At 35.4% G+C, this 21,383-nt stretch overlaps 1 protein-coding gene across 2 annotated transcripts in view; it reads right to left on the bottom strand.

Moving 5' to 3' along the window:
• LOC121423300 (transmembrane protein 179B-like) overlaps window positions 1-12,395 on the bottom strand; it is a 39,867-nt gene extending 27,472 nt beyond the window's left edge. For both annotated transcript variants that reach the window (XM_041618640.1, XM_041618641.1), the window contains exon 1: window positions 12,136-12,395. In XM_041618640.1, the coding sequence (XP_041474574.1) occupies window positions 12,136-12,249 (114 nt within the window). In that variant the 5' untranslated portion in view covers window positions 12,250-12,395. The remainder of the gene's footprint in view (window positions 1-12,135) is intronic.
• Window positions 12,396-21,383: the final 8,988 nt, after the last annotated feature.

Below are 21,383 nucleotides of genomic sequence, written 5' to 3'. Positions count from 1 at the left end.
AGAGAGAAAGACAGGGGAGAGGGAGAAAATTCATTGTAATGTTCCATCTCAGCCACGCCCACTCATAACCCCCTCCCCATCTTCCTGTATGTACTAAATTTATAAGATGCGGGGAATGTTTCATGAACCGAAAAAAGTGATTTTCACTCTGACTAGTGTGTTATAACCTACCGAAATCAACACCTCTGATTGACTCGGAGTAAATCATTGACTATTTAGTTTCACGAAACAGAACGTCATCTAGAGTAGATGTGAACCTGTCTGGGGCATGATTCAAAATGATTGCCATTAAACGGTATTCAATGAGATCAAACGCTGATCTCAAATAAGCTCTTCGTATAGGGCCGAAAATCAAATACAATTCTATTTTCAGACTGGCGTATAATATTGAAACCATTTCTTCAATGGGCCCCAGTTATGTTTTATCTCAAGTTCGAGTAATACACATGATTGTGTAAAATGTATTGTACAAAATCAATAGATGGATTCAAGGTCTTTAAGCTTCTGTCTATACAGATTGACCTAACTCAATGTATATCTCATTCACATATAGGACTCTGTCATTTCTTGAACGGGTGATTGAAGATGGATAGATCGAAGTTTAAGCCACCTTTATCGTGCATGCCTTTTAGCGGGAATCCCACGCAGAATCTTTTGAAAGCTCGCAGATACCGAACCCCAAAGGTCACTTCTTTTCATCTAAATGTAGTCTATGATTCGTTCTTGGCTTAATAAGGTAATGAAATGGATTTTAATCAAATGATCGGGTGTGAGCTCACACTTGACCTGTCATTTATTTAGCCTATAACCAGCAATTTTGTTTACGACCGGTGAGTATTGGTCATAGGAAAAGTATTTTTGGCCATGGTTTTTAGATGGGGATGATTTGTCAAATAACACTGACCCAAATCATTATCTTATATTGTGCATCATTTTCCTCGTGCGCTATCATAAATGTACGCTATCTGGGAGATGACAGAAACACGGCCCTCGACAGCTCGGTTATGCCTCGGGCGTAATGCTCTACATACAGATTACACTATATCGTATAAGGATTTATTTATATTCCTCCTTAAATAAAAGTTTATTCGCATTTATTTGAAATAGTTGGAATAGGCCTACATCGAAACTTAAAACTTAAGACTAAAACTACTTGTAATCTTTTAAAGCCTTTTTAGATGAATATCCTACGTTATTGATTAAATAATTCTTAGGATAAATTCATGGTCGTGTATATGGGTGGAGATTAATATGGTGGACGATATTTTCTTAACAGGTGAGAGCTATTTTGTTTTTTTAGGCTAAACTAGGTATTAATGCTAGGTCTATTCACAGAATGGGATGTCTCTCGTTATTTATAATACAATGCTATTGACGTCTTATTATTAGGTTTTCAGTTTCTATTCATTACTATATACTAGAATAAAAAAATGTGTCCATTATACAAGGCCTACCTCATATATACTCAGCCACTTCTGCTCTTATGTGCGATGTTTTTTTCCAACCGACACTGCATAGCATAATGTTATTATTACAATTCTTCATTTTCGTAGGCCGAACACCTGACAAAAGACAGGAAGCAACTTTTTTTAAGTCATCGAACCCACGAATTCCCGTTCATGAGGAGGGCGCTCTATCACCTTTATCACCTTTTGACAGTTGGACGGTCCACCTACATGACCGAGTCACTCTTCGGATGGCCTGTTATAAAATAATAAATTTCCTTCCCTGAGTTCCTATAAACTGGATAAAATAATAAGGCCAATTTCATTCAATAAACCTTTGTCTAACCGGAGGGGAGAGTCGTTTGTTGTAATTGAAAATTCCAAATATATCTTTGCACGCCGATGTAGTCCACTGATTGATATCTGAAGGTCTGGTCCCACTGGCCGACGGACATAAAACGTATTCATAAATGATACAGTGGAGAAGCAAAACTTCGAGGTGGCTCCATCCGTTTTCATCCGCTCCAGACAAAGGACAAAATGGGTGAACAATGAAATCACAGTGGACGGATGCTCAATAGATATGAAACACGTATGCAAAGAGTACAAACGGAGGCAAGATTCTTTTCCGTTTTAAATCCTCTCTGCATCCGCAAGTGCAGTGGGGTGCAGTGGGACCAAGCTGTAATCCTTTTTAACGAAATAAGACCTTCAATCCGACTTTTCCTTATTCAAACGTGAATACATTAAAAAAAATCATCGTCCTCGTTATTGAGCCCCCCCCCCCCCGTCAGAATCTTATTTCAGATATGAAACGTTTGTTATACACAAGCAAATTGCAAATTAAGTCAAGGCTTTTGTATTTGAGTTTCCTCCCCGTATACAGTATCCTCAAACCGTGCAAGATTGAACAAAATTTCCTTTAGGGCTTTGTCGCCGGTATTCTTCCCATCATTCCCATTCCGTGATTGAGGAAGGTGTAAACATGATTAAAATAGTTTTTGAGCAAACTCAATCTCTAGAGCATGCATGCTTTTCGAGTGGAGTGTGATCAGTGATGTTTAAAGCCATTAGTACTTCACACATATCGCTCATTCTACAGGTATAACAAGGGTTGTGTGGTCCAGTGGTTTGAGCATGGACTCATAATCGCAAGGTTGTGAGTTCGAATCCCTAGAGCATGTGCTTTTCGAGTGGAATGTGATCAGTGATGTTTAAAGCCATTAGTACTTCACACATATCGCTCATTCTACAGGTATAACAAGGGTCGTGTGGTCCAGTGGTTTGAGCATTGGACTCATAATCGCAAGGTTGTGAGTTCGAATCCCAACTCTGCCATTGTCTCCACTTTGATAAAAAGGCCCAAGAGTGATATCTGTCGTCTATTATGTCAGCCGCTATGGCTGATTAACCTAGACGTAAAATGTTTCCAAGGTGATTGGTTATATACCAGCTTGGCGTTTACCAGCAAAAAATGCTGTCCTGCCGAGTTTTACGGGAGTTACCACGAACAGAAACAGAAACATTGAATGCCACATCCATGCAGGGACCTATCATTTACTCATTAGGTCATAGGCATGCATGGATCGCTAATACTGATTTGAAAAAAGGCTAACAATTCATAATGATCATAATGAAAGAAGGCTATCGTTATTAATTCATTGTCGAGAGTGACTAAGTCGCTCTCTTTTCGTGCGCTGGCCTGTTCGTGGGAATTCTATTCATAATCGAACGGAGGGGGGGGGGTCGAACCCACTTCCTACTCCCTGTGGTGCAACCTGTACCTCTTCCAATGATGGAGGTTGAAAGTACTTCTTATCATTCCACGTCGTCCATGGATGCGCTTGGGGATAAAGTCATGGATTATATTAGGACCATACCGCTTCATTTTGCGAAAGTATAGAAGAAGAAGAAAAAGAAGGGGAAAAAAAGAAGAAAAAGAAAAAGAAGAAGAAGAAAAAGAAGGAAATAAAGAGGGATAGGAGGAGGAAGAAAAGAAGAAGAAGACGAAGAATATATCAGCGTGGAGACTATGGCAAATTGTCCATTTTTATCTTAAGATGTAATTGCGGTTGAATGAAGTTAGCTGTATCGTTACCTACAATATCATGTTGGGGGTGATCTTGTGAACCTTAGATTATTTGGCTATCAGAACTATAGTTCTGCGAAACAAAAGAGATCATGATATAATTTTGCTGATATCACAATCATGGCAGATTAAGGAATTGAATGAAGCAAGATTACAAATTACATAGAGATATAAGCGATAAAGAATATGATAATTGTGCAGTACGTACAGTACTGCTGAATACTAATGTTACATAAAGTACGTAGAGTCTGTGCCCCCTATCATAATTCATTTAAAGGAAAAACAGCAAAGTATAAACTATTCGAATATATGCGGCTTATTTACCTCATTGGGGTCGCTTAAAATAAAACAATTAAATAAAAGGACATGAAGCAAACATCCAAAAAATGAATTAATCTGGGAGGATTGATTTCTGCTCCAGATTATCTGCGAGACAAAGCATGTAAAGTGTTTTTTGAGTTTCCCTCTCTAGAGATTATAATGAATATTGTAGACGACATCTCATACTGCAAACATAAAGAACAATGTACACAAAATATGCGGGAAGTGAAACATGCGTAGTTGTCAAATTGGCGTGTAAAGTGTGCCAACAGAGTATACCTGTTTCATCATAACAGAAGTGATGGTAAAAAGTGGGGGTCGCTTTTGAACAAAACGTTACCAAAATTGCCATGTGATTTTTTTTCTTTAAAATTTCAGCACCCCCTCCCCCACTTTCAAATCCGTTCCGGTTTCTCCTTGTTACATGGAGATTCATAATCAAAGTGGAGGGCAAGAGAACAACACAATCAGAAAAAAATATCACGTCACGCCCTTAAGTCAGGTATGATACTACTCATCACATGGTTTTACAATAACATGTTTTTTTCATTACAGTTAAGACTAAAAGTTTCTTCGCTGTTTTCTCAACAACAGGAAAAACATTTTATAAAAGGAAAATGAATCAATGAAAATAACTTCAAGAACGCTTTAAAAACAATGTTATTTACTTGAAGTGCCAAAGGGGAGGCCGTATAAAATTGTTGCTATATTTACGCCAGTGATATGATAATTGAGGTTTTTGTTTTTTTCTTATACGCGTATCGGGAAGATTCTACTTATCCAGAATTACTGATTACCAAGTCGCGCACAGTATAGAGTTCTCGGTAATGGCCTCAGGCGTTAATTATTAGAAGAATCTTTACTTCACAAATTCGCTCTGAATTAGCATTTATATTTGATGCAACCCAACAAAATTGATTGCTTTTCCCCCAGGTGCAGAGGCTATCTGAAACTATAGAATCGTCGGATTCAGCTATAATATATCCCATCTGCACTAAAATATTTTTAGTAGTTCTTCTTCAAAGATTTAGAGGTATAAAGTACCAGAAAATATACACCCTAAATCCAAGAATTGAAATAAAATATGCATTGTATAATTATATTGAATAGTTTACTTCTTTTTAAATCTCAAATGATTTTGATAAAAATAGTTTTTGTTAGGTTTAAATCTGTGCTGTTTTAATGAACTGGCCGTACTGCAAGTAGAAAACAGCCGTTTTAACTTTTTTTGTACCAGCTATAGGTAATTTGACTATAAATTGACTAAAAACGGTTGTTTTTACTTACCGTGTGGGCGCTGCATGTGACTGCAGCTTATTACTTATAAAGTAATATTAGACCATAAGATGGTTTAGATTAATTCCATATTTTGGATATCTTAATTTAATCAATAAATCATGTTTCGGAGTTATTGGCTAATTGCACTTATAAAACTTCTGTTCATGCACGGGTTACCCTGACTGAAATATGCGATTTTGGCTCATCCAAGTCGGGTTTCAATGTCGCTAGATTTACATGCAATAATGCTTACTTACGTATTTTTTTTATATATATATATATATATACATAACTTAAACACATTTGCATTATGAACGTATTTCGGCGTATTTTTCACTTTATTAGCATTGTACGATATTCAACTTTTTATTTTCATGAAAGCTATAAATGTATGACTAAAATTTGAGCCATCTGGACTCGGAAATGGAATACTGGTGATGATTAGAGCAACGTTGGACCCAAGATCGATCCCTGGGGAAACCACATAAATCGTCGTTAACATTAACGTGATGAACGTGATTAAATTTGTGTGTGGATGCGTGTGGTGATTGTGAAAAGTCGCATTTAGTCAAGAATTTCATAAAGATAAGACTTCATCATCACATCCTTAAGTTAAAAATGAAGAAAAAAAACAGCCATGCACAAATTATTGTTGAGTTGCTAAACTGTAATTTTTCCCTTGAATTTTGTTCCCAGCTGTAATTATTCCATAATGTATGTTCTTTTCCAACAACTTATCAGTTTTCTTAACCTACTTTATCTAAATGCCCAAAAACATTTGTTTTAAAAACCACGCCAAACTTTTACAATCTCCACTCAAGTAGTTTAGATGCAAATTGTGCCTTCTTCCCACGTGCCGTTTGTTGACCACAAGTCAACTATTTCCGACGATCTGTTCAGTAGATTGTCCTATCAATGTGTTATTCTTCCGTTATTTTTGTTATTGTGTGAATGTATACATAGTGCCATGTTATCCTGAAGTGTTTTTTTGTGCGTGTGTGTTTTGGAAGAGTCATTATAATTATTTATCTTTTCCGTATACACTCAGTGTGAAGTGGGTAAGCGTAAGAAGAGGTGTCCTGTACTCCGTGGAAATTAAAATCCAGAGCGTGAACATCCGGATATCCCAGGAGCTCAGAGCACTTTAAATAATTCCATGACATATACTCCGGCGACAATAGCTCCGCTATAATTTCCACACACGATTTGAATGACCAACTTCAACCCTGGACTTAAATCGAACACAAATCACTATTGCAACCCTAAACCTGTAAACCCTAAACAAAATATATCTTAGACGAAATAAAGCCCGAAGCAATTGTCACTGGAGCAAAAGTCGTGTCATCCTTTAGGTTGATCAAGCGGCCGCAAAATACGATATGCACCCTGAAGGCTGTAAATGTAAGAACACTTGTAGGTGAAAACTGATTATAAAAAAAAACGATCATTGATTTCATATCTTAAGGATTTAGACTTCAAATAAGTTTGGATTTATTTCAAATCTCTGGCATTAAAGAACTACCGAGGCATGAAAGTTGGAACCTTTCTACTGGTGTATCGCATCCATCTGCCTCTTTAGGAGTTGAACTTATTTTGATATAGTTTAGGCATGGAATGCGTTTTACAATGCATTTTCCACTGTTACAAATCTAAAGAGAGAGAAAAATGGAATAGAGTTGGTCTAAATAGACGTCCATGTTGAATGCCAGGTCAATTTCAGGTAAGACGTTCCAATTATACTCAGACACTAAATGCAAGGGGAAGGACGTCAAGTTAATGCTTCTGCCGGTTGGAATATAATGCGTACATGTATGTCCGGGATGTATGTACAGTATAAATGATGAAGAAAATGTATGGGAGTGAGTGCATATGTGGTTTAGAGTGACATGGAGAGAGTGCACGTGAGTGAGAGGTAGAGAGAAGGGGGGGGGGTGTACACGTTAACACCATTTCCAATGGTAATTCGTATTTCACTTTTTTCGATATTATTCTCAAATTTAGTATCACATTGCGTGTCAACTGCTGTGTCATTATCTTAAGGAGCCCTTCATCAAGCAAATTAATGACGGCTTGTGCAGAATGAAGTCTGTCATTTCACTTATCTTCTTACCTTTTACAATCATGTTTGATAACGTGTACATTATTTGCCTCAGCGCCCTTGTGCCATGATGTTGAATTTAGTCTTTTTGTACACAGTAAAAACGCTGTTTACTATATGAACCTTACAGTATTTGTTTAACCGTTTAAACAATCACGTTTAATTTGTTGACAATTAGATATTGAAAATTAACCTTTGTTGCTTAAAATTTAAACAGTTGTTTAAACTTTTAAACAATTACTTTGAGGTTCATATAGTAAACAGCGTTGTATATATTTTTTTACTGTGTATAAAAGTTAAAATTCTTTGTTTATTGGGATATTAATTTATACCAATTCATGCATTCATTTATGAACAAATTATTGTACAGTAATATATTGTTAACTAACTCATTCCAATTCATTCAAGCAGTTTTGTTCACATGTGAATCTTTGTATTAATCGATGCGTTGCTTTATTTCTTCATTTATTTATTGATTATTTATTTTGGTTGATTCATACTTATTCATTTTGTTATTTAATTTTTCTATTTATCTATCTATCTATTTATCTATCTATCTATGTATTCATTCATTTATTTCATGTGCATTTAAATTTGAAATTTTTAACTCTTCCATAACTAGAAGACACACTGTTCTTTTAGCTCTCCCAACAGCAAGCACGGCCCTTATCATTGTGTATATAGGAAGAATTCTCAGTGTTCTGCATCAAGTCAAATTACGCCCATGCATGGCACAGGCATACCATTTGAACTACAATTCTTATATACAATACAACAGTGGAATAGAAGGACTTGTAATCGAATGAAGATTTCGAAAGAAGAAAATAGCAAAATTCACTTCGGGATGTAATTTCATGTTGGACTTCCTATAAATTTACGGCCATCGGGAAATCGGGCTACATTACTCATGACGGTTGGGAGCATTGCTTGAGGTGTGAGATGGTTTGCGGAATGCCACAATCACGATTTATGATGTTATGTCATAACAAGCTTCTTTTTTTTTTACTTGACTGATAATTACCCTATAATTCTAATAAACAGACTCCTTATACCTCGCGGCCGTACGGCAAGTCGAAAAAAGCCGTTTTAACATTTTTTTTTTGTACCAGCTAAATAATATAGGTGGTTGAATAAAAAAATTGATTAAAAAAATGTTGCGACTCGCCGTATGTGACCGAGGTATTACCCCAAAGATGACAAATCTTTCTGTATTAGTGAGGATCGATTTCTTGATTTCGTATCATACTGAATCGATAATCTCGCCAAATTTGGATTTGTCGTAAACTAAGAATTCATCCTAAAATGGTTATATCAAAATGATCAGATATCCAGTCGACATGCTACTTATGACATTATTGCTCCAACCCTGTCATTCCGATCGAAATAAACACTCTTGGATGGTCCCATATAGTTTAATGTTACAAATTTATTATTTAATTGATTCAATGATAGGTATAGAATTTCGAATTCATTTACATCAGATAATCAATGAATTAACTCCCCCAACCACTTGAGTATATCTTTGCCTTGACGTGTGTACTGTTTCGTTTGATGTAACTCCACCATCGTGAGAAGAAAGGGACATAGAGCTGTGGGTGCTGTGTGAAGTATGGGATTGCAAAACAACATCTGATACAAAGTATCTTTTTAATGGTGCTCTCACAATTACCATGTTCGTTTATCGTAAAAGCAAACCAGGGAAGCAAGCAATACAGCGAGGGGCCTCAGCACATTTCATCCAACATGTCTGAAGACGTCAACTTGTGATTTTAATGTCCGTTCTTCCATAAAAGTGTCTTGTAGGCTTTCAAAGAAAATCTCTTTTCCACGTTTTCACCCTCTAGATTTTCAGCTCTGCCGGGCATTAAAGGGGAAGTTCTGCCTGAAAAGGGGTTTGTTGTAAAAATAGCGGAAAAAATAATCAAAGATATTGATGACAGTTTGAGGAAAATCCACTAAAGATTAAGAAAGTGATCAGGGGTGCGTTGCAGAAAGAGTTGGGTTTAAACGCAAGTCAAAAAATCAATCGCAAGTCCCATGCGCTCTGTTGATTGGTTGAAAATCAAATTGCACAAGATTATTAGAGTTGCGATTGATTGCAACTTTTTCTGCAACGGGCCCAGAATTCTAAGTTTTGGATTTGTGACGTCATAAACGAGCAGGTGTCTGCATGAATTTAATTAGTTTATGGTTCTTGGTGACTTATTTTTGTTTCCTTTTCCTGATCGGGTGTGAAATAATTTGTCTATTGATATACAAAGGTAAAGTAAAAAAAAAAAGGTTTTCAATTATCTGAGGAAATTACCTTTCATTCATTTGTTCACTATCAGCTATAGTAGGAATGCTGCTCGCCTCTGATGTCACAAACCAATACTTTAAATTCTGATAACGTTTTAATTCTTTGATGGATTTATCACAAACCTTCGGCAATATTTATAAGCATTTTTTTTGTTGCTATTTTTACAATAAACTTGTTGTCAGGATGAACTTCACCTATAACAGTGTAGACCCTACTGAATCGTAGCGCTTGCAAGCCTTTATATGCTGAAGAGCCATTACAATTTTGAGTAGTCTAGTAAGATAAAAGAATCCATCTGCAGCTTTGAATTATTGCTACCGTCGCTTGCTCATTCAGATCAAATTGGGTTTCGGGTTTCAAATCCTGGATTTTTTTTTGTTACTTCGTCCATTTTTCTACAACATTGAAAGATCTGTTAACCAATACCGCAGTTCCCACAGCAAGCTGTAATTGCCCTCTGAGGGTGCATTGAGCTATACATTCTCCTGTGTTGCAGAACACTTGTGTCCTTTAGGAAATTTTGCCCCATTGAATCACAAAATATATAGAACGAAAAAAAATAATGTGCCCTAAACATACCAACGTTGACCTTTCTTCACTGATGGAAGATTGCACCAACATATCAAAGCTGTGTGCGCTATATGAACGTCTAGTTTAGCCGGGTATTATAGGAGCGTCTTGAGCACCTAACAGGGTGGATATGTGCGCAATATAAATACCCTATATTTTTATAATTTATCATTATCAAAGGAAATGTGTTACTAACATGGTTGGTGTTACGTTTGAGTGCAAACTTGAACCGTTTTTGTTTTCTTAATCCATACGGGTGACTTTCTCCTCTGCTTTCTTAGTACTTATTTTATCAAAATTACCATTGATATTTTGTACTATTATTTGATTAACATTATGAAAGTGTGATCCATGAAATAAAAGATATTTAACTGTGTGGCCTCATGGCTTTAATTCAATGTAGTATGAGCGAGTAATCATTGGTGCTCTGTTGATGGCTTGCTTTGGTGGGGCAATTATTGCCCTGACAAAAATATCAAAATAAGTTTCTTATCACTTTAATCCATATGCAGCATAATAATTTCTGGAGTGGGTATACCAGTCCTGGTCATTTTTAAACTACATTTATCTTCAACTCCCCTCGCATGCGTTTCCCAGTGCCTTGTACTCCCATAATCGATCCCTCAAAATATTCACTCTATCTTCCCGTTTTCCATGTGAAAAAAATAATCATCATACAGCATTATTGTTCCTCCATTGCTTTGGTTACACAACTCTAGAAGAAGCTAAATAACATCTGAATGTATACGAGTAGCCGAGTCCATTCTCATGACCTTAAAACCAGTAACCTTCAGTATAGCTATATATCTTTTTATTGATCATCAAGAAATGAACCAGAGGAAAGCTAATCAGTATCGCTTCTCTGCCTCTCTTGAATCAACAAAAACAAATTAATCGAGATTACTTTGATATTGGTCTGCCTAAACTATGAAACGCTGAAAATACCGAAATTTATATACAAATTGGCGTAAATGCATTACGTTTCAGAAAGAAAAGGGAACGGGAAACGAGAGGAAACATGTATAATTATAAAGAGTGGAAATGAAATGTGGTGGTTTTGATAAGCACAAACAATAGAAGGAAATCAAACTCTAAAATATTATTGGCAAGCAAACATGAATACTAATGAGGCGAAAGTTCTAAACATCTCTTTTTTTTAATCAAATTCAATTTGAAATATTGAACATCATGACTTGTATCGTCATAACAAAATAATGATGAATTATGTTTTAACTGAATATCAAATTATCAGGGTTAAAAAATGGGTTATGTGCTTTCGTAGTTTCAATACAAATTTAGATTTTTATCTGACATGAATAAATAACACAGACCATGCATTTTTTCAAATCTGAGATTATCCCAAACCACTATCAATTTAGATTAAGGTCATTTAGAGAAAAAAAATATCTGCATTTTTTTTAATTAATTCCATTTGCTCCAACCATAGAGCTATTATACAGCTCTATGCTCCAACCATGCCTAATAAAATATCAGAATATGAATTTGCTTAATATTTTATTTGACCGTTGAACTAATCATGATAAATAATTTTATAGTTAACATTGGAGCATCAGTTACCTATAACACTATGGTTGTTAAACCCCATTAACACTATGTTGGAAATTATGGAAACAATGCAGTTGTAATATAAATCTATATACAGAAATATCAGCCGAATTCGATTACGGGGTTATTTCACCGGAATCTACACTTGATCAAAACCATGCACTCTAATTTTACGGGGCAGTGGGCGGTATTTGTAAAGATCCGGAGAAATCCTACACGATAATTAAATTTGAATGTATTCGCCATGTAACGATATTAAATTTGTCTGTACAATAAAAAGAATTTAGAATTTGTGATTAGAAGAGGAAAAGATCTTGGGTATAACGATCTTCACTCTCTGTTTGATTCTCTGTCCACTCCCTGTTTGATTCTCTGTCCTCTCCCTTCTCTCTTGAATGAGCCTAATTATGAACGCCATTAATTCATGGTAGACAGTAATTAGACCCAATTCCTTTTGAGATGGACTTACCGTCGTGAGTAGGACACAGGCTGTAACAACTATCCCCGAGACAGCGGCTGTCAGGAGCAACAAGATTTCCAGTAACGAACGACCAATTCGCAGCATACTCCGGGAATTCGACATCTTTGTCAGGAGACAACAATCTTATTTCCACTCAGAAACCCTCTTTGTGAAGATACAATGCCGCATTTGCTGGTCGCCAGATATTGCTTGACTTTCTCTCTCCCTCTCTGACCTGTTACGGTCTCGATGATGAATGACAGACGAGACGAAACCGACTCCTGGTATATATTCCCTCTCTCGAACACGGATCGGCATGTGTGCGCACTGTGACATTTGGAGGTCATTAAAGACGCATTCATAACAAATACGTTTTCTACTCCCATCTATTTATGACAAAGTCAAAGTCAATACGGTGATATTGTTACCCCCACCACCTCCTTAATAACGCATATACCAGTGAAATAAACATGCAAGTGGATTAATCTTGACCATTGTTGTAAATCCCAGTGGGGACGGGGACGTGTACCCCCTAACAGGTCCCCCCTACTCAAAATAGTAGGGGGACACAATATCAAATGTTCCCCCTACTATTTGTGGTCTTTTAAGATGGTAAGAAATACATCATTCAAAATAGAAAGAAAACATGCATTTTAGGACGATATGACCTTACTTTTGGGATTATAACATTTTTTTTTGCTAGTCAAATTTATTTTCGTCGAAATGACCTTAAGTTTGGGGTGATAATCTTTTTTTCTTTTTTTGCTTGTCAAAATTTCCGGCCGCTTGTCCCCCCCCCCCCTACCTTTTGGGAGAGATTTCCGCCCCTGATCTTGACGAATCCAACTTTGGAGTATTGTGGATTGCGGCAGCCATAACGCGGGGCTCCCAAAGAATGGGATAAAAAAAAACACGTTTATTTAGACATGTAAAAACCAGGTGCGGCGGTATGACAGTGCATACATTATCTTTTTTTGATAAGTTCATTTGAATCCCCCTCAGAAATTGTCAGCAAAAAGAGTATTTCTGCCAAATTTACACAAAGATGCAAAGTGGCTCATTTTTCACCAAACATGAAAAACATGTAAAAATGATAGAAAAGTCAAATTTTCATACATAATTATTTTGCTTCAATTAATGATTACTATCAAGCCCCGTGCGTAATAAATATGGGGGAGGGGTGGGGCAAAGGAGAAACGGTTGTCATGGTTATAAGCGTCTTGGTATGAATATGGGATGAGTAAACTATGTCACCTCATCACTTTTTATGATTATATCATTTCCAATTATGTTATTTTTTAACACACGTTTGAGTATAAAATATATCTCCTGGTATAGCTTAATGAATGTGTAGAAAATTGGTTTTACTATATGGAGTCGCGTTTTGTGCATGTGTGTGCACTTTGAATTCTAATCCTATGAGACTTTATGGGCTAGATAGTCAACAGAGAGCAAGTTATATATAATTAATATAGTACAATGTAGTATATAGTATAGTTTATTCAAAACAAATTGAAGCACAAAATGGTACAAAGCAATATCAAATAAATTATAATAGGTTTGGGATTTCAGTAAAGCACAGCTTCTTAACGGGGCTACTTTACATAGCGGTATATAGCAAAATGTAGCATATTTACAGTGCATATAACTTAATAATATATTTTTAAAGACTAAATGATGTAACAATACAATAAATGCACAAAGTGTGAACCCCGCCTTTCATACACAGTCGCGTACACACCCATACACGCAATGGAGACCTTACTCGTTGCGATTTATACATTCATACCTGTCTGCAATCTGTCGATAGGTTTCTCTTACATATGAATATTTTGAAACGAGACAGAGTCAAACTGTTTTTAAGGTCATTGGGTTATAGACTTATTCCACTCTTTAGCACAATTCAAAGCAGCAGTTGGTAAGGTTTATTTGACGATAATGACAGTGAAGGATTGAGTTGAGTATTTGAATAGGGGTGGTTTATGGTCAGGCGTGGAACTCAATGGCGCGAATTCACGAAGGTGGATTTTTGAGTCCATGGATTAATTCGCGGATTTTGCAGAATCCACCTTAAATTCGGACCATTGTGCCCTCCACCCCAAACCTGGTATTGGAAGTACGGTATAGGCCTGTCACCTACAGGATCTAGCATTAGAGGTGGGATTTGTCCCAAATATTAAATATTTCTGAGCCGCGACACACGCCCCCATCTCCTAAAACCTCCTCCTTTTCTCTTAAAAAAATGAGCCCCTTCACCCCTCCCCCTTGATCTGCCACATCCTGACATGACTGATGTCATTGCGTCATAAGGTGAAAGAGGCAATAATTGTGAAATTTTCTTGTTTAAACATAAAGTTTCATCAGGGAAATTCCCTGGATTTAGAAAATAACGTAAATTCTTCTCCCCGGGTCAGTTAGGTCATTGGTGCAAGCTGGCTGACATCCGTCCCAACGGGCAAAAGCAAATAACCCAACCTTTGTATGTTGTTTCCTCTAAGGAGAACTAGGCCTATAGCACTAAATTTAAAAAAGTATTGGTCATTAAAAAAATCCCTATAGGCTTACTTCCGAGTAAAAGTTGCTTTCCTGGCCAGTTACCTGGTGGTGCCTTTTCATTCCTAATTGATTTCATCGCCTCATTATAAATATACGGTAGTGAGAAAGACATAGTTTACATTCAATAAATTGACATTATTATTAGAGAATTGTCTCGTTTTCATTTAATTGTTACTTTATTAAAGTAGGATGATTTGATTGTTTGTTTCTCAGTTTTTATACTTTTTAATTTTTTTTATGCCAGTATCATGATCATTATCGCCTATTTTATTAATTTTAATGTTCATGAAGTTTGCCATTTTATTGTTACATTTTCATCACTATATTGTTAAAGGACAACCCCAACAAAAGTTTATTTTAACTAGAAGAGAAAAATCCAACAAGCATAACGCTGAAAATTTCATCAAAATCGGATATAAAATAAGAAAGTTATGAATTTCACAAAACAGTTATATGAACATCCTGGTTGGTATGCAAACGAGGAGACTGATGACATCATCCACTCACTATTTCATTTGTATTTCATTATGAAATATGGAATATTCTAATTTTCTCCTCATTGTCAAATGAAACAATTCTTTCATGAACATGTGGAATTAGCGTTGTTTAATACGATATGGTTGAGTCAAGTTCGTCCTTATTGTCAAATCCTTAAAAAAATGTATATTGTATAATTCAAACAATAAAAAAAAAGAAATAGTGAGTGATGGACATCACCCGGGGGGCCACTTCCATTCACGAGTGGATACCATGCGCGACCATGGGGTCTCGAAAAGCACCCTAAACACGTATATTCTGAAAATGCACCCCTTAAACAAGTATTGGCGTGTGAAACCCTACCCTTAACAAGTATTGAAAACAAAACGATACTCTTGGCAAATATTCCCTGAAATGAACCCCTAAACAAGAATGTTTTATTGTTACGGGTCCTTCACCAAGTTGTGCATATCACTGTTTTCGTGAAAAATAAGCGAAACTTGAAAATGTCATAACTTTCTTATTTCAAATCCGATTTTGATGAAATTTTCAGCACCGTGCTCGTTTGATTTTCCCTATTTGTTCAATTCAGCATTTTCCTAGTATGGACTTGACTTTTAATTTGATATGCATGCTTTTAGATTTCATTTTCTTTGATATTACATGTAATTTTTATTTTTAATTAATTCTCCAATTGTTCACCATTGCATGTTATGTATTATAATCGTTATAGGGCTCTCTCGAAAAGCATTTTTTTTATGTACCGAAGAGACACCCTGTCTAAAGAAAACGGAAATAAATGAATAAAGGAATAAATAAACTTCCTTCTTTGAGTTGTATTTTCCTCTAGGTATGGGGTGCCTTACAAATTTATTGTTAAAGGGATGGTCCGGGCTGGAAATATTTATACCATAATAAATAAAGTAGAATTCACCGAACAAAATTTAAAAAAAATCATCAAAATCGGATAACAAATTACAAAGTTGTTGAATTTTAAAGTTTAGCAATATTTTGTGAAAACAGTCATCAAGAATATTCATTAGGTGGGTTGATAATGTCACATCCACACTTGTTCTTTTGTATTTTATCATATGAAATTGGGTTTATTCAATTTGTTCCTCCAATAACTAGAAAAATTGAATGAACAACTGATTTAGTGCATTAGATATTCATTGCTGCAACTTGTTTCATTATAAGGGAGACAAATTATTCACATAGGTAGGAAATAATGAAAAAATGCGATTTTATCTAATAACATAAGAAAAAGGAAAGTGGAGATGTGACATCATCAGCCCAACTAATGAATATTCATGACGACTGTTTTCACAAAATATTGCTAAACTTTCAACTCAATTATAACTTTATTATTTGTTATCCGATTTTGATGAAATTTTCTGCATTTTGCTCAGTGAATTCTACTCTATGTATTAAGATATAAATATTTCATCCTGGACCATCCCTTTAAACCTTTTTAGTTCTCTTTCACCGTTCTCTTCCTAAATTAAAAATGTTAAACTAATGACTTCACTGAATGGAATGTGGTGATTTGATGATTTTGACACTCATACTGTCCTTTCCACATTTTCTTATAGTGTAGATTAATCATCACTCATTGCTATGAATGAGTGGCACTCACGAAGTAGCATATCTTGATCCCCTCGCCCTCAGTTTTCTTTATCTTACTATCCAATAGGCCATTATAATAATTGTGTTATCATTTCAATTTTTTCACGGATGAAACTGTTCAAGTTGATCATGCGGGATATGCCGGTGTATTCTGGGCCTAGATAATATAGCTGGCATCATCGGAAAGGACGCTTTCTTTTACAGTTCGGCTGATTAAACGAGATCGGGTCGTATAAGACTCCCTCCCCCCTCCTTCATGAATCGCTCACGAATTTGCCCCGCATGGTCATGTTGTTTAATTGTTGTTGTTATTATTGTCATCATCATTGTTATTATTATTATTATTACCATTATTATCATTAACATTATTGATTTCGCCCTTTCCCTTGACACAGCATGAAAACGAGCATTTCTGCGCAAACAGATTTCTGTGAGCTTTACAAAAATGGACAATGTTCACTCACAGGCGCGGATCCAGGTGGGGCCGAGCCGGCAACGCCCCCCCCCTATTTTTTTACAACCTGCAGAAAAGGTGTACTCTTTAACTCGATAGAAACTACGAAAAACAGAAAGAAAAGTAAGAAAGAGGTATTATAACCTTGATGTTTAATTTACATGCAGCCTCGTAACGGCCGACCCGACCCCGAAAGGAAATAAGAAAAGGGTGAGGGGAAGAATCGGAAAATAAACTTTATATATAAAAAAAATCGCTCGCGCTTCGCGCTCGCATTGCCTGTGTAATGAATCCCATTCAAGAGGGTTAAATGACACTTAATATATCCAGTTCTTATATCAATTTGCTCACAATATTTTAGCTCGCACATCAAGCTTTTATTATTTTGTTTGATTTACACAAATTGTTATATCAACATTTTCAGGCTCGCGCTGCGCGCTCGCATTGTTTGATTTGTGAGATACCTATCCTCTTTGGAAATTCTTTCGAAAAATTTGTCAAAATGCTCCTTTATCTGTTTATCATGCCAGTATATCAAAAAAATAAGCTCGTGCTTCGCGCTCGCATTTAATTGTTTGAGACACACAGCTTGTTCTTTATTTAAATAAATACGCGCTTAGACTGTCCAGTTTTCAGGTCGGAATATAAAAAATTTTGAGCTCGCACTCATTATTTAATTGGTGATACTTGTATCCTCAAACAGTCCTAATTGAGTCCCTTTTCACGTTACTATAATAAAATTTCCGCTCGCGCTTCGCGCTCGCATTGTTTACTTGGATACTTATCTTTGTTCATGATTATAAAAACTGCTCAGAATCTTCAGCTCTAAGGACATAAAATATCAAAGAATTTTAGCTCGCGCTTCGCGCTTGCATTATAAACCCCTCAAAAAAAGTTTTGCAACTCAGTTTTGGGGATGATACCTTTTTGGTTAATGAAGTATAAAAGATGAAACTGGTATCATTGGAAAGCTGAATTATTCCGCTTTACAATGACATGCCATTTGCTGTGATTATGTAATCATGGAACATGCAATCACCCTGAACATTGAGAAAAGTCAGAAGTGAAATGTTGCAAAATGCATTGATTTCTAACAAGAGTCTCCATTTCTATAGAATTTCCACAATGCGGGTGACAGTGAATGCACTCGGTCCATCCTCGAAACAATTGGAAACGACGCATTTTGCAACATTTCATTTCTAACATTGCTGCGTATTATCATGTCTGTGTATTCCATGATAACGCTAGCATTACAAATGACACATGATTGTAAAGAAGAATAATCATGCTTTCTAAAGATATCACTTTTACACATGATGATGGCACATTAAGAAATTTATTAGCACTCAAACTTGCAGTTGAGTTGCAGAACTCAAACATGACATGGCAACGAATTTTGCAACATTTCATTTTTTACATTGCTGAATATTTATCATGTCTGTGTATTTCATGATAACACTAGCATTACAAATGACACATGATCGCAAAGAGGAATAATCATACTTTCCAATGATACCACTTTTACATATGATGATGGCACACTAAGAAATTTATTAGCACTCAAACTTGAGTTGCAGAACTTTTTTTGAGGGGTTTATATTAAGACCACATGAGATACCTTATCTTGTTTATAACAATAACAACTAACCAAAACTTCAGTCTTTTTATAGGACTACCCCCTGAAAAACCAACAAAAACGGTATTCTGAAAACGTTCTTATCTTAATTTTGTTCTTATCTACGTCACTTTCTTAAATTGGTATTCTGAAAACGTTCTTATCTTTTTCTTATCTTTTGTTCTTATCTTTGTTCTTATCTTGCTCTCCACCCAATGCTGAGCGCGTAAATTTACAACTCGCGCATATAATACCAAAGCGCGCTAAAAGATAAGAACAGAATGTAGATAAGTGGTATTCTGAAAACGTTCTTATCTTTTTTCTTTCTTATCTTTCACGATATTTAAGATAATATTTAAGATAGCTAGAGGGTTATCACATCTCACGATGTCCGCGTTTTTTCTTGCTCAAAATCGATGGCCTCTAGTAGTAACAAGTACCCACAAGTATTCCTCCCACCATTTATGTCATTCACCCTTTATTTTGCCCGTCTCTTCTTTCTATCCCTTCTTTCTTTTCCATTTTTTATTCCTTTCTATCTGTCTGTCTTTCTCCCTTTCTATCTGTCTGTCTTTCTTCCTTTCTATCTGTTTGTCTTTCTTCGTTTCTATCTGTCTGTCTTTCTTCCTATCTGTCTGTCTTTCTTCTTTTCTTTCATTCTTCATTTATATCTTTACTTTTGTTCTGTTTGAATCTTTTGATCTGTTGAATTTCTATTTTTTTCTTTTGCTTTGTTTCATTTATACTTCATCTTTCTTCCTTTTTTCCCCCTTTTCGTTTTATCCCTTTCTTTTTTTTCTTTACTGAGTCTTTTTTCTGCTTTCCCCCCGTTTCTCTTCCTTTTCTTTCTTTTTCTTTTTTCTTTCTTTCTTCCTTCACTTGTTTGTAATCTTTATTTTCTTCCATTCTTTCGTTTTTATACATGCTTTTCCTTTTTTAATCATTCATTTCATTTTCCCCCTTTTTCTTCCTTCTTTTAATAATTCTTAATTTCCTTATTTTTTTATTTCTGCTTTCTGACACTTTTGTGTCTTTTTTTACTTGCTTTCTTTCTTTTTTTTTCTTTATTTTGCTCATTCTTTTTTCGTTCGTTCTTTATTTACTCTTTTTCTTTACTTTCTTTCTTCTCTCTGTCTTTCTTCTATTAACTTTTTCTTTATTCTTTCCATTGATTTTTTTCGGGTTTTTTTCCCAACTTTTTATTTTCCCTTTCGTTTTCTTTTTCTTTCTTTCTTTCTTTCCTTCTTTCTTTCTTTTTCTTTCTTTTTTTTTCTTTCCTTATTTCTTTTTTCTCTGAAGTTACCTATCTTTCTTTATCTTTTTGTAGTCTTCATATTTGCGTCAAATTTCCTTTCATTTTTTTCTCTCATCTTTATTTCTTTGTTAATTTTCTTTTTTTTTCTCTCTTCCTTCACTTTTTACATTTTTATTCCCTTTTTTCTCTTTCTTTTTATTTCTTTCTAACTTTCTTTCATTCGTTTTTTTTTAGACTTGTTTTTCTTTTTCGGTTCCTTGTTAATTTATTTTATCTTATATTAGTTTGACCTTTTTCTATTTTTGTGTGTATTCCTTTTAGTTAATTTCTTTTTTTTCTTCATTTTCGTTCCTTCACTTTATCATGGATAATTGTTCTATTTTTTTCTTCCTTTTCCTTCTTTTATTCATTCTATTTTCTTTCTTTTTTATTTTTGAATTCTTTTTGCTTGCTTCCTTTCGTTTACTCTTTATTTTTTCATTATTTTCTGCTTTGTCCCTTTCATCTTTTTTTCTGCTTCATTCTGACCCTTTTCTGTCTTCTTTCTTTCATACCTACTTACTTTCTTTCTTCATATTTTGTTCTTTATTCGTACCTGCTTTATTTACTTTTCTTATTTTTTTTTGCACGTGGACGTCTCGAAATAATAAAATCAGTCATTGCGTATAAAATGCCTTTTTCGCGCAATGCGCCAGAAACGGTGAACGCGCAGCGCCCATGATATTCTCTTCACATAAGGAACGCTTCTATTGGTTAAACTGCCAATATAAAGCGCATTTTGATTGGTAAAATCTTAAAAATGGGCGTGTTGGAGATAAGAAGGGGGCAGTCCTTACAGAGATAAGAACGCGTTAAGAAGATTTTCAGAATACCGATTTGCAATGATTTTAGCGTCTTCTTATCTCAGTGAGATAAGATAAAAGATAAGAACAAAGATAAGAACGTTTTCAGAATACCACCCCAGATTATAGCGGCCAATCAAGAAAAATTTTGATGAAAATATTTTTTCGCCCCCCCCCCCCTATTGGCGAAAGCTGGTACCGCCCCTGACTCAAGTGTGACATTCTGTAATAACACTTACTTTCATTGGATAGATGAGACCCAAACCCAACAATATATGTGAAAAAATACCCACATGTTGTATAATTTTGAATTCCCAGGGCTTTTTCAAAGTGTTTACTTCTTTTTTATACGCACTGTCCAAACATCTTGACACTATAACAAGTTTAGCTCAAGAGGGAGCTCAAGCAGGGTAATTTTTTTTTCACGATCAC

The sequence above is a fragment of the Lytechinus variegatus genome, chromosome 10 (genome assembly GCF_018143015.1).
Source record: "Lytechinus variegatus isolate NC3 chromosome 10, Lvar_3.0, whole genome shotgun sequence".
Taxonomy (NCBI): Eukaryota; Metazoa; Echinodermata; class Echinoidea; order Temnopleuroida; family Toxopneustidae; genus Lytechinus; species Lytechinus variegatus.
This window is presented reverse-complemented; position numbering and strand designations above follow the sequence as displayed.